Raw genomic sequence first — 13,921 nt, forward strand, 5'->3', positions numbered from 1 at the left:
GAGAGAAAAGAAAATTAAACTTTGCCTGCAACGAAATGAAATCAGTTAAAAAGATGTCAGTCTTTTAGCAGACGTTTTGTGATGTGTTTTTGCGCACAGCGATGGCTGTTGACCTGTGCCACGCTAACTTTTAGTGTAACGACCTGAAATGAAACAGAGTCTTAATCAAAAGCTGCCGATCCCTCGATCCACATTCCTCCCATGGGTGTTGGATTTACGCAGTGAGATTACTCTTAAAATTGGAGCAGATTAATTTGTTAACATCCTGCAGCCAACCGTGACCTACTGGTCAAACTGGTCAGATTATGGCCTGGCGAGAGAGAGAGCGAGAGAGAGAGAGAGAGAGAGAGAGAGAGAGAGAGAGAGAGAGAGAGAGAGAAATTGTCTCCAAAAACAAAAGAGCAGATAAAACAAGGCCACAGGTGGGTCAACCGGTTAAAGGAGGTGAGGAGTGAAAGCTTGTCTGAGCACTGACAGACGTTTAAACTAAACACACATTTAACAGACAGCAAGATCGGAGAGATAGTCGGCGAGGAAAAACGGGGGAATTAATGGAGGGTGACGGCGGGAGGAGGGGCTTCTGTCACCACCTGCAGGAGCCGATGGAGGCTTTAAAACAGCATGGCTAAGGATAGATAAGACAGGACTGCCAGCTATTTCTCACATTTATAGGAAAGGTGACATTTAGCCTGGTGACAGCTTGGTGCATGTGTGTGGTGACGGTGCACAAACCAAGATAAAAGGACAAAAAGTTAAAAGTGTGGATTGAGGCTTGATGCGAGAAAAAAACAGGATTGATTATCTTGTACAACTTTAGCCCGACTCTGTTGTTGTTTCCATGTCCGACACGTTCTTCTTCATTGTGCGTGCATGTGCTCGGCGCTCGGTGACAGCGCGGGAACACCTGTCTCCTGTCTAGGTGAGGAATAACGGACGGGTGGGACGCGGAGATAGAGCAAGAGCGAGGAGGGCTTTGGAGAGAAAGAAACGGGGCTTACGAAGGACAGAGGGAGGACGGATGGAAAGCTTGAGATAAACTAAGCTTCAGTCGGCAAAGCAAAATTTGTGTTTGGGCGAAACACACACTTTGTTGTGAAAGGACACCGGACAAGGAGACTGACAGAAGGTGGAAAATGGGCAAGATGGTACAAGGGAGAGAGGTAAAAGGAAGAGAAGAAGGTATGAGAGGGCAAAAAGGCAATAGGTGAAAAAAGAGGGGTGAGGAGGGGAGGGGGGAGGGTCTATTGGTTCATAATCCCCTTACAGACAGCTTTGTTGAGTGATTGACAGCCCAGCGCGCCACGTTAGAGGCTGAGCACGGGGGGGGGGGGGGGGGGGGGGGGGCGCCATGACTGGAGGGATTATCTCTCCCTTGGCTTACAACCCCCTCCACCCCACCTCATCACCACTTCATCACCCCTCCCCACCCCCCCCCCCCCCCACCCAAGCAGGGTCAAGTGGTACTGACCAGTTTCTGTTGTGTTCACACTCTGTTTTCATGGTCAGAAAAGTTGCTTTGTCTCTCATGATTGTGTTATTTTGCAAATAATGCAGCAATGGGGGGGGGGTAGTCAGCAGGATGGGGGGGGGGGGGTGTACACCAACCCACGCAGGCCGTGTACACAAGCGTACGCACCCACGCATGACACATGCCTGACATCCACACAATCACAGCTACACACAAACAAGCCAGCGCGCGCGTGCACACACACACACACACACACACACACACACACACTAGACTATTCAGCGTGCAAGGGCATCATGAGGGTACAGAAGCACTTAAATGAGACCTTGAGTAAATTCTTTTGTGCTAGCTAAGTGCCGCCATAATAGAGTTAGCTCGCCGTCACATAAGTGATTAGATTTAAGAGGAAACATAAGGAGAAAGCAAATGTTTTGATTAAAAAGAGATATAAAAAATACAGCTGAGTCACAGCACTTATGCAAAAGAGCAGCATTGTTTGACCGCTCGGCTGCAGCTACGTTAATGTTTTTAGAAATCAGATAATGTGCTTGATTTACCAAGTGCCAGAGCGCACACGGACGAGTGTGTGTGTGTGTGCGTGCGTGTGTGTTAGCTCTATACACTAACCGCACACGCCATATAGAGCGGCCACCCCAGCTGCAGATGGGGCCAGCCTAACTGGGACTAGCGGCTTTAGTGAAACACAAAATGAGGAGGAAAAACATACAGCAGCTGTGTGTGCCTGTGTGTGTGTGTGTGTGTGTGTGTGTGTGTGTGTGTGTAAAATAGCAAGGACACACTCTTCCAAACTTAAGACCACACAGCCAGAGTTATCAATGCCACACACACACACACACACACACACACACACACACGTCCAGAAGAGATGTTCAGCAAGTGTCCCACACTGGTGCTCATCCATCAACTGAAAACCAAGAGTGAATGTTAAAAGGGAAGAAAGCACCACCCCCCCCCCCCACGCGCACACACATTCACCCACTGTGCAGTAGCATTCTTCAGGGAGAATGAGAGAGGGAAGAAAGAAATGAGAGATGAAAGAACCCCCCCACCCCCCACCCCCCGTAGCTGAGGACCTGCAATACATCTGCAGTCCAGTGGAGGCTGATCAAGAATTCGATACTTCGAGGCGAAGGGAGAAGACAGGACAGCTAATGAGGGAATGGCTTCCTGATTTCCAAAAGTATTTGGAGGGAGTGGTACATCTGCTATACGTATACGTCCGTGTGTGTGTGTGTGTGTGTGTGTGTGTGTGTGTGTGTGTGTGTGTGTGTGTGTGTGTGTGTGAGTGTCATGTAACTGCCAAATGACTTTGACACCGCAGTGATACGCAATCATGATTATTCATCCTGTCGTCACGACAGAGAACCTATTTACTGTTGGACCGTGATGAGCAGAGCGAGCCTGCAGATCAAAAACCACCCACAGAGAAGACGAGAAACAATGGGGGCCGTGGGGGGGGGGGCATGGAGAATAAGATGAGAGCCATTTTCTAGAAAGCAGGGGAATAAACTTTATTGTCCGACAAGTAGCTGTAACATGATAATTAGGATGTAAAGAAAGGAAATGTACAGGCAATGAGAGAGAAAGTGAAAGACAAAAGATATGAAGGGGGGGATTAGTGCACAGAAGTGGACTGGTTCTACAGACAGCGAGAGGGGTGAGTGTGTGTGGGAGAGTGCGAAAGCCGCAGAGCCGAGTGTGTGTGAGGGCTTTCAGTGGAAGCTCTGGGAGGGCAGCTCTTTTGTTCATAGGGAGCAGTGTGAGGAGGATGAAGTGAAGGAGGGGAGAGCGAGTGAGGGAGTAGAGAAGGAGTGAGGGGTATACTTCGGATGGTGGAAGAGGAAGGGAGGGGGTGGCTCTGAAGAAACCCAACCCCGCCATTTGGACTTCTTCCAGCACTGGGAGCAATAACATTTTTCATCTGTGCATGCATGTGTGTATAGACAAGCTCTCCACTGTGTGCATGCATGTGTGTGCCTGTGCGTGTGTGTGTGTGTGTGTGTGTGTGTGTGTGTGTGTGTGTTAATGCTGACTACAAGACATGGCGACAAAGGGACAAAGAGTAGAGGGGATAAAAGCGCTAAAAAGCTGCTGTCGCTTCTGGTATACACACACACACACACACACACACACACACACGTATTCTAGCCAGCGCCGGAGTATCAGATGATGGCATGTGGACGAGGCAGCAACAATCCACTTCACTGCTCTTTCTATACAAGATGGATCTTGTTAGAGTTTCTTGTCCAAGACAACAAAGCACGGCGCTGCACTCCATATGCTGGGGGGAAAAAAAAAACAAAAAAAAAACAACACCATTTGGAAGCAGTCAGCGTTCACATTCGCTTTTAAATCATCACTTCAGGTGAAATTGTTTTACCGGCATGTCCGTTTTTCAGGAAGTGGGAGGAAAGTTTTAGGATGACAACCATACATTTTTGAGTTTATTCATTGCAGGTTTGAAAGTGGGATCCTAAAAGCTGCGATGCCAGACCAGTTCCCAAAAAAAAAGGAGCCGAGCGCATTCTTCCTTCCCCTGCGAGGTAAACGCTCAGTTCATCACGTGTTCGGCGGCGGTGCGAGCTGGTGGGAGACTGGCGTTAGCTCACGCCATCAACTCCTGACAGATGAGGACGGACTGAGACTTCATGATATCTGACCACATTGTAATTCCATTCTAACAGAACAAACATTGAAACATTTATCTTCATCTTTTCCACCTGCGGCTCCCTCCATGTTAGTTGAGGTGAGTTTTAATGGGACTTTTACAATTAAAGCGTATTCTTTGACTCAGAAAATAAATCAGACAAAATGTGTGTGTGTGTGAGTGTGTGTGTGTGTGTTTTTGAGAACAGGAAGTACATTTGGTCACTGTCTAACAGTTCAATGAGAAAAAACATCTTGCTTTAAATACGGCATTCGATTAAAAATGCAGCAAAAGTACCAGAATTTTTACATTTCTTTGTTTAAAACAAATGAGACCGATGATTTGGAGCAAGGGGAGGATATTTCCCATCCAACAATTTATTCTGGAAGTAATTTTTTTTAAAGCGGAACTCATATGCGGATTTGTCTTGTTTCAATCTTTTTTTCTGCCAAGGTGAAACATGCAAGCAATGAAAGTCCTTGGGACTAAAGTTTTCCGTGCTCGATATATCTCAGCGTGCCATCTCTGCAAACTCACTGATAACTTTCACCGGCGTCTCGTTTCCCCCACGAGGAGCCAAAAACCTTCGACGTTCACTTTCCCTTTTCTTTTTTTCAAAGACTTCATCTTAATCTTACATTTCCATCTTAATCTCGCACTTCTCACATCAATCCTACTTAAGTTCGATTTAATGCAGAACCCAGGAAACGGAGCATGAGTTTTCCTTGCGCTCCTGGCCAAGGTCGGTTTCCCCTGTAGACTGTAACAACGATGGGCTAATGCCAAAGCCAGATGGGCTACGCTCACTCTACGGTCTTTTAACTCCTAATTGGAAGTATGCATACGTGCGCACACACCAGCATCTGAGGAGAGAGCGTAAAGCCTGGAGAAATAATCAAGGTGCCGAGAGCGTAGGGTGGACATATTAGTCCCCGAAATATCTGAGGTCTAGCAGCAGGATTGTGCTCATGTGCAGTAATAAATAGGGTTATTATTTTGCCAGCTTTCAAGACCACTGGTGTTTACTGCAGCCAGGAGGAGCAGGACAGGGTTCCCCGGCAAATCTACTTTGCAGAATCATCTCTGACCCATTGGATGTCAACGGGTGAAGATTTTTCTTAAAGATAAGCTACAGATGCTTCGGTGTAGCAGGTCTCCAGGAGACCAGACGTCTACCGCACATAAATGCAATGTACCACTTTGTATTTGAGCAGCGAAGAGTTGCTCCCCTTGTTACCAGGCTCCTTGCAGGCTGGCTGATTCATGTATGCTTACTTTTGCAGCTCTGAGTCTTCCTGCAAATCTCTGGATAACAGCGTCTTATGCCAAAAAATATAGATATAAAATGGGATATTTAAAGAATGAAAAAAATCCTCCCTCCCCATAACCACATCATCACTTGCACGAAAAAGAACTACCAGCAGTGCGCCTCGTGTTTCTGGGTCCGTTTCCTTGTTTGAGGGTGTGTTATTGTTATTCCCGACATGAAATTGTGAGATTCTCAGCTACAGTGGAGAACAATAAAAGAAAAAGCATTCAGGTTTCGGAAGCGTGTTTTCATGGAATCAAAGAGTGGGGGCTGGCAGAATCACCAACAATGGCACAAGATGAGTTCCTCATGGACGTGGGCAGGAACACCGATTGAAGCCTCAATAAATGAAAATAAGAGCTGATATTTGAGTCAGAAAATATTAAAAAAAGAACCCTTAACAATGTCAGAAATAATTATATCTACATATATATATACATATGTATATATATACATACATATACACATATATATACTTTTTTTTTTCACCTACGCACAATTTGCAACACATTCCTGTGAAATGCATTAAACCACAAACAGGTGTGGAAGCTGGTGAAGCAGGTTAAATTGAGGCGGGTTCACCAATAAATTACGACGCTTCATCTTTGGAATGGAATGAACTTCAAAAGCTCGATTGTACAGAGGAACTGCACAGATTTCCTTTAAAGGCATTAATTGAAGGCTTTTGGAAAAATCAAATCTAGCACTTCACTTCACTGCTGTGAGGCACTTGGCATCGTTTCTAGCTCTGTGTAATACGTATGAAATTTAAAGCTCAGTGTGTGTTTGCAGTATCTCGCTCCATCGTAGGAAATGTAGTGAACGCAGGGAGAGGAAACAGCCGCCACTCGCCTAATTGTTTCACGCTAAGTTGATTAAAGAGCCCAAAATTCAATGAATTTCTTTAAGGCGTACCAGGTTTCGTGCTGGACTTCCCGGGGATAAATATTATGGGACGTGTCAGTAATGAGGAATGAGACATGGGCTTGCTTGTATGTGCAGGAAGTAGCTAGTCATGACGGTGACCTATACATCATCCATCACTCTCTCTGTCTGCTCTGTGTCACCTCATCCAGTACCACCATCCAACCATCCATCTCTCTCTTAACTCGCCTTCCGTGTTCCCTGTGACCCCCTCGCCCTCCCCCCCGCCCTCCCCCTCTTTTCTATCTCTCCCTCATCTCTGACAGCATCCACTTCTTCTATTTCTAACCTATTGCTCATATCGACCCAAAATGTTTGCCAAAACTTCAGCGGTGACGAGGCACAGCTGTCCACCAGCAAACCAGCTCATTTGTCTCTCTTGTGTCCACGCGCGCACACACACACACACACACACACAGTGGTGCACTCTCTCTTTAACAGTCAGTTAGAAAACGATTTTGGGCCGGTGTCCAATCCGAGCCGTGTTGACGTGCACCGGCAGGAGGCGAGGAGAGAGTGACGAGCGCTCAGGCTCGATGACAGGGACACAACACAAAGCCTGCAACCCGGGTGAATTGTGGCCACTGAGGAAGTTAGCGAGACAAATGTTATTTTGCATTTTACAAGGTCTGGATAACCAGTCTGAGGGGTTATGCAAAAGATGAACTCCACCTTGGTATCGCTTAAGGGGAGAGGAGCAGGTAAGAGAAGATTAAAAAGCACACCAAAAAAAAAGTATTTTCTGTCTTTCGCTTCGGATAATGAGACTTAAGTAGTCGATAATGACAGAAAAACCTTCCCTAAAGGAAAATTGTTCAAGCACACAACGCGCACAGAGAGTGGATGAGATCTTGGAGATGTTTCCACACTGTTTAGTATTCAAGGCACAAACACCAGCGCATCCTCTGTCACATTCCAGCATCCAGGCAGACACACACACATGAAATGACAACAGCGTCAAATCCCTCCCGCTGCTATCCCATTTATCTGGAATGATGCCGAAGCCACAGTCACTGCTGCAATGTGAGCCCAACCCAGTGGTGTGGGGATCTGCAGAGCAGCAGAGCTGGGAGTCTTGTGATATGGAGCCAAAACAAAACTCGGCAGGGAGGAGGAGAGGATGGAGGGATGGAGGGATGGCACAAGAGGAGGAGGAGGAGGAGGAAGTGACTGGGAGGAAGGGGGGACTGGTGAGAGAGGTTGTTGTGACATTGCAAAGCCTTTTGGCCTATGAAGTCAACACACCCGTGCGTGCAGACACCTTCAGACTGGCTTCCCACCCCACTAGTCCGTTTCTCTCTGTCACCCAGGGGAGGAGATTGACCTGGCCCAGTCCAAACGCTGCCAGGAGGATTGGATGATCCTGCTTAGGCAGGCTGTGCTGTGAAGCAAGCTAATGAGAGGCCAGTGTGTGTGTTGCTTGGCTTTGCTATGGGGCTCTGGGTTCAGTCACCCGGGGCAATCTGCCCAGTGATGCTGGGACACATGTGACCCTTTCAGACCTGCAGCCCGGATTACTGTTACCACCACTTGGACAGCCAGTGTGTGAATGTTGCGCGCAGGAAAGTAGGTTGCTTGTTTCTGTATTGTGTTCCAACACTGCCAACGAGCTCAGCCAGGCTTTTAATCTCCTCCATCCTAATCATCAGCACTTTTAACAATTACCAAAATCCCAAAGTCACTTTTAAAGCCCAAGGGAGTGGGGAAGTAAATTAGTTCTTTAGCTAACCCCAGCATATTTACTACAGCGCTTTATGGCTGTTATGATGTTGATGAATGTGCACGGCCTCTGCCAAATAAACTTATAATCGAGTGATAAAATAATGAATGAATTCCGAGTGGAACAACACCCCGTGACGCCTGCCAATTTCCTCACCTCTCGTGTGTGTGTGTGTGTGTGTGTCTGCCCTCTTGTGTTTACTGTCTGGGGCTAGCGGAGTGTGTGTTAATACTCACTCACACATGCATCAAGCGCTACATTAGGAGCAGGGAGGAGAGGTCAAGCCCCCTGATGCTCATTTATGTATATAAATGTAAGCAAATGCGAGGCTGCAATCGATCTGTCTGTTCACGTCTGCATTTTCATGTGTGTGTGCGTGTGTGTGTTGGTCTGTCTGCCATGCCCAAAGACAGAAAGAAATGATAATGGCTGCCTTTTGCTTCCCATGGCCTTTCTGTTCTGCCACATCAGCTGAAACTTCTTTTCACAGCTCCTGTTCCTCTCAGCTCGTAAACTTACACACACTCCTCTTTTTCACCGAGGGAAAGGGAGGTAGGACGAGGGGGGAGGAAGAAAAAAAAAAAGCAAGCCGGTTTTTAAAAGCCAGCTTGAGCAACAAGGTTTCTTCACTCTGTGACATTCCTTCTCGTTTTTTTTTACACTTCCTCTTCTAATTAAAAAAAAAAAAAACAACAAAAAAAAACCCTGACTCTGTGAATGTTCCGTAATCACTGCGCCTCAGGATGCGTGTAGGCCTACCAGGCTCCTACTTACTTATCCACACAGCCCAGAAAAGCCTCAGCACACACATGAATTATTCATGATGGGTGGGGGTCGGGTGGGGGGGCTGGTATTCTGGACATATAATCAATCAATAAACAGGTGTCGGAATGCTGCCTCTTTCATGTGACACCCCGTCTGACCCACTAACACTCATATCACTCCCCGCCTGCAACCCCAGGGTGCCCTCAGCAAGATTTCGAGTGATTTTTCCTTTTGGAGCCTTTTTTTTTCCTTTTTTTTGTATTTGAAACACTTAGCCTAGTTAGCTAGTCTTTTATCCGGCGCCAATTAGCTGGCGATTAATGAATTATTGAGAAACAGGAAAATGGAAGGGGGGGTGTTGGTGGGTGGGTTTAAATTTTAATGTGGATCTTAGGGGGAATGGTTGTATTACAAGTCACCGCGAGCGCCGAGCAAGGAGACGCCCACTCTGAGCAGACATTTACAATAATCTACAGACATTTAGTAAAGTATGGAGAGAGAGAGAGAAAGAGAGAGGGGAAGGGAGGGAGAGAGAGAGGGAGAGAAAGACAGGGAGAGAGAGAGAGAGAGAGAGAGAGAGATGGACTGAGGGGAACACAAGCCTGAGGAGCAGAATCAAACTTGAGAAAGAGCCAAAAACTACAAACCTCGATCGGCCGTGATTGGAGGAATGACCACGAGTGACATTCTCTGGTCTTGACTTCATCTTCTACGCGCATCCGCTGATGTGACCCCGAGAGCCCAACCGCTCTACCTCGGCTCCGCCCTCTCCAAGCAGCAATGCCAGATTCGATCTTTCAGTAGGGGGGCCGTGTGGGGCCGATAATAGGAGATGCTAAGATAAGGATAATGTATGTCTGAGGGAAGCTCTTTCCAAGGTGATCGTTCTGGTTCAGTTGGCTCTTCCTCAAGCAGGACCTGTATTGGCACTTGAGACTTAACAGGTATTGATTAACTTAGGGTTAGGGCCGTCTCTGCCCCCCCCACCCACCCCTCCCCCGTGTCTCTTCCACATCCCAGCACCTGTCTTCTTTAATATTCCTCCCTGCCTGTTGTAATCTCGACTGATGGAGCGCTCAATAACAGGGTGGATGCAGCACTTGCATTTTCCTAACAGATTTTACAACAGCTTACGTCACCTTGGTAACGGATGCACCACGTGTAAATAAAAGAAGGTGCAGATTTGAAGGTATCTGCATGTCTCCTCTCCCTCTTCACCCCCGTCAGTCCTAACACATCTTTGGGTGCATCAGTGGCTGCTGTAGCGCCATAATTAGTGGCGGGATGTGACACATGTTTCCAATTTGCTACGTCTGGTCACCGCGCCGGAGGGAGGGAGTGACGGAGCGAGGTGTAGAGAGACAGATGGAGAGGAAGAGGTAGGGAAGAGAAATGGAGGAGGGGGGTGAACAAAAAAAACAAGGGGACAGGCAGGGACAGCGGAGTTACAGCAGCACGAGACGAGAGAGAGAAAAAGAGAAGATATGAGAAGAGGGGTCGGAGCAATGACAGACAGATGGCAGAAGTGCTGGAGATTGTTCACGGAGGCGGAAAGAAGGATGAGAGGAGAGGTGGAGGGGAGCTGCAGGTGGACAGTGGGAACTTCAAAGCGCTACATCCAGCAGAGGTCTGCAGGTTAACAACTTGACAGTCCATTTGCTACACAGACAAGACGTGAAGCACACAAGCGCCGCCGCACCTGATTGATACACACCACCGCTCCTGCTTACTTTACGCCTCGTTTCAGGAGCCCGAACCAGATGTGTGTGGGCTCAGATGCACACTCTCCAGACTACTTTAACATGTTTCAGCGCAGGGTTTACACCTCCAGCTTCTCGCCGTGTCAAGACGCGGGAGAACGAACGAGGAGTAAATGATTAGAAAGCGGCTGCATGATGTCACACCACAGGCTTTGTGTTTGGAGCAATTTTGTGGACGCAAATATGGAGTCTGCCGTTCAAAGCCTCCACCCCTCTAATTGCCAGCAAGGCCCATTCACCAACCCCTCACACCCACACAGCACTGAACTCCATTAGCAAACAATAGCGTGGAATCACCTGTAAGGCTACAAAAGCCTGAACTGTTAGCTTCACAGTGAAAATTATCCTCCCGTGTCCAGCTCTACTCCCCGTTGGGTGAATCCACCCACTGCTGACAACAAAAAAAAAAAACCCTCATTAAGGGCTTCATGCCTGGCTCCACAGCGGGGGCCCACGTTCACTCACACTGGTGAAAAGGGGAGAAACCAGGCAGGCCGTAGCCCCGAGCACACAGACGCAATAAAAACCTGTTAGACTCTAACACAGCCCCCGGCACGGGCGTGAGCCGGGACGGGGAGATCTCGGTGGCTGCTGAAAGTACACTGAATATAAGAACAGAAATCAAACAGTGGAAGATTCAGATTAAAACAAAAAGAGGGATAAATGGAGAGGCATTTCGGACCATTGTTCCTTCCAAGAGATCTGCAGAGCTCCCGTTTAGGCCAGACGCACGACATGCAAGCTGCCAGAGAAAAAGTAGTCCCTAGCCACCCCCTCACCCCACCCCACCCCACCCCAGACACAGCGAGATAGCCTGAAGTGTGAGAAGATAGCTGTCAATCATTAAGAGGTGTTTAAAAAGTGACGTTTCCTCAACAGCCTTGTTGAAGAGAACAGGAAAAAAAATGTTGAAGTGGGCAGACGGGGTTGTTTCAGAGGCCTGAATCAAGGTCACCCGGCAACAGCAAAGGCATCACACACACACACACACACACACACACACACACACACACACACACATCTTTATTATCCTGTAGACACCACAAAGCTGTTTGCCAGGAGTTTACAGAGACTTAATGAGAAAAAACTGCAGCTGGATAATCTTCAGTAATCAATGGGAGTGTGACAAATTCAGAGCAGCTGGGAGACAAGAGGCCGGAGGTGCGCGCTCTCGTCAAATTCCACTGTTTACACTGGACTCCTGGGTTTCAGCAAACAACGATGATGTTATTTTGGCATGAAGGTAAAACAAATTGGCCAAAGAGAAACTTTATTAAACCATTAATATTCTCCTGGGGGGGGGGGGGGGGGGGGGGGTCCTGAGGTAGATAGAAGGCCTGAATCCACTGGGAGTTACATGTAAAACTACTTTTCTCAGTAAAAGTTGCTTCGTGCCATCACGCAAACTAAAAAGTGTGGAAGTGAAAAGCGTACTAACCTTTCGTTGAGGGAATTCCAGTAGATGGGTTCCATATTGATGGCCGTCGTCCCCAGTAAATCCAGTAAGAATACCAGCAGGATCCCCAATCCATTCCCACTTCCTCGACACGCCATCTCAACCCTGACATTCAGCATGTGTAACCCCATTTTTTTAGGAGAATTGACAAATATTCTGTTTATATATATATATATTTTTTTTAATATATATATAAATGTATCTAAATGCTGTAGAAAGGTGACCTCAACACAGGTTTTGAGTCAAAGTGCTGAACCCTGCAAACCCATGGATCCAAAAAAAATTCATCAAATGGAATTCAACACGATCAGAAATGTGGAGGAAAACTTCTTCAATCCGTGCGTCAAGAGGGTTTCTGCGTCCACAGCCGGACTACTTCAATCCCATGACTTTCCCATTAATTTGTCATTAGTCCTACTTTCTCTTTTTTTTTCTTCTTCTTCTCTTTTTCCAACGCTGTGCACTCGGCAGCTCGAACTTAACTCCAAAGACTCGATATCGTAGGGAACTGGTGGCAGCCCAGCAGTTATTTCTGCAGCCTCTCGGTGCGCCCTAATTGTCTTTTCCCGAACAACGTTCCCTTGTTCTGCGCGGCGACTCTCGCTGGTTTCTCTCCCATTACCTTGTTTTACACCTCACGACATATCTGACTGGACAAAGGAGGAATTCGGTCAGTCTTGTAAGAAGCCAAAAAAAAAAAAAACCCAAAAAACAGAAAACGCAAATATCTCAGGCCAAAACTGTGAATGTAAGGCGTTTAAGATTGGAAATGTGTCACCGGTGTCCACAGCTCCATCCTCGGATACACACGTTGATGCTCGCTGGTCTCAGTCAGTGTTATTCCCTCTTCTGACAAAAAACCAACACACACACACAGGTTGGTTGTAAATCCTCAAATCCTCCAGCAGCGACGGACATTAAAAAAGAAGAAGAAAAAATCAGAGCATCCACATCGATGGTAAATCCAAGAGTGTTCAAGGTACGACGCAGGTAAACTGAGATTTAATTTTAAGAATAAAAACCACACACACACACACACACATATATAACAAAAAAAACAACAACAACAAAAATCCAACAGGAGCTAGAAAAGCATCTCCGCTCTAATAACGTCGCACAAAGGCCACCGTGGAACTTGAGACGCGACTTGTGAACATCAGTCCGCGTCAGGGAGCGACTGGGTTCGGCCGCTGCAGCGCATCGTTCGGGGGGATGTGGACGTGTGTCGCCGCTCGGCCAGAAGAAAAAAGAGCTTCTGTCGTTATCTCATCCGTCTTATCTGGCTGGAAATCCCACCGGTTTGACTCGTCCTAACGCTCGCAGCGCACTGACAGACTGACTGGGCTGCTGGAGCGGAGGAGGAGGAGGAGGAGGAGGAGGGGAAAGGGGGATGAATGGGAGAAAAAAATCCCCATTCTCCGACTGGCAGGCAGGCAGGCAGGCAGGCAGGGCGCACGGACGGAGCGCGGTTATTCCAGCCCCCCCCCCCCCCTTTTTTTTTTGTGAAACTAGGTGGGTAGGTGGGGAGGTGGGTGGGGGTGTGGTGATGTTGGTATCGAGTCCCTTTCAGCGCCTCCTCTCTCCCCCTCCTCTCTGAGTTTTAGGGGGCCCACTGACTCGGACCTCTGGGCTCCCTGGTGCTCTATTCTAACCTCCTTTCAAATGTTAACCCACCCCCCCCCCCCTCCACCTATACACCCCCGCCCCCACCCCACCCCGATTTTTAAACGCTCACCGACGTCCTCCGTCCTCTGCTCCCACGGAAGAGCACGAGCGCCCTCAGTGCGTTTACTAGATACCACAATCATGTAGGAACGATTCCCCGCGTTTGCTTCCTGTGACATGAAGAAG

General features: G+C 47.7%; 1 protein-coding gene across 1 annotated transcript in view; it reads right to left on the minus strand.

Moving 5' to 3' along the window:
• Positions 1-13,499, minus strand: part of efnb3b (ephrin-B3b) — a 77,232-nt gene extending 63,733 nt beyond the window's left edge. Inside the window, exon 1 of the mRNA XM_086197532.1 lies at positions 12,053-13,499. Coding sequence (XP_086053658.1) covers positions 12,053-12,201 — 149 coding nt within the window. The 5' untranslated portion in view covers positions 12,202-13,499. The remainder of the gene's footprint in view (positions 1-12,052) is intronic.
• Between the last annotated feature and the right edge of the window lie 422 nt (positions 13,500-13,921).

The sequence above is a fragment of the Aulostomus chinensis genome, chromosome 24 (assembly GCF_037954235.1).
Source record: "Aulostomus chinensis isolate RoL2024-O1b breed Wild chromosome 24, RoL_Achi_v1.0, whole genome shotgun sequence".
Lineage (NCBI taxonomy): Eukaryota > Metazoa > Chordata > Actinopteri > Syngnathiformes > Aulostomidae > Aulostomus > Aulostomus chinensis.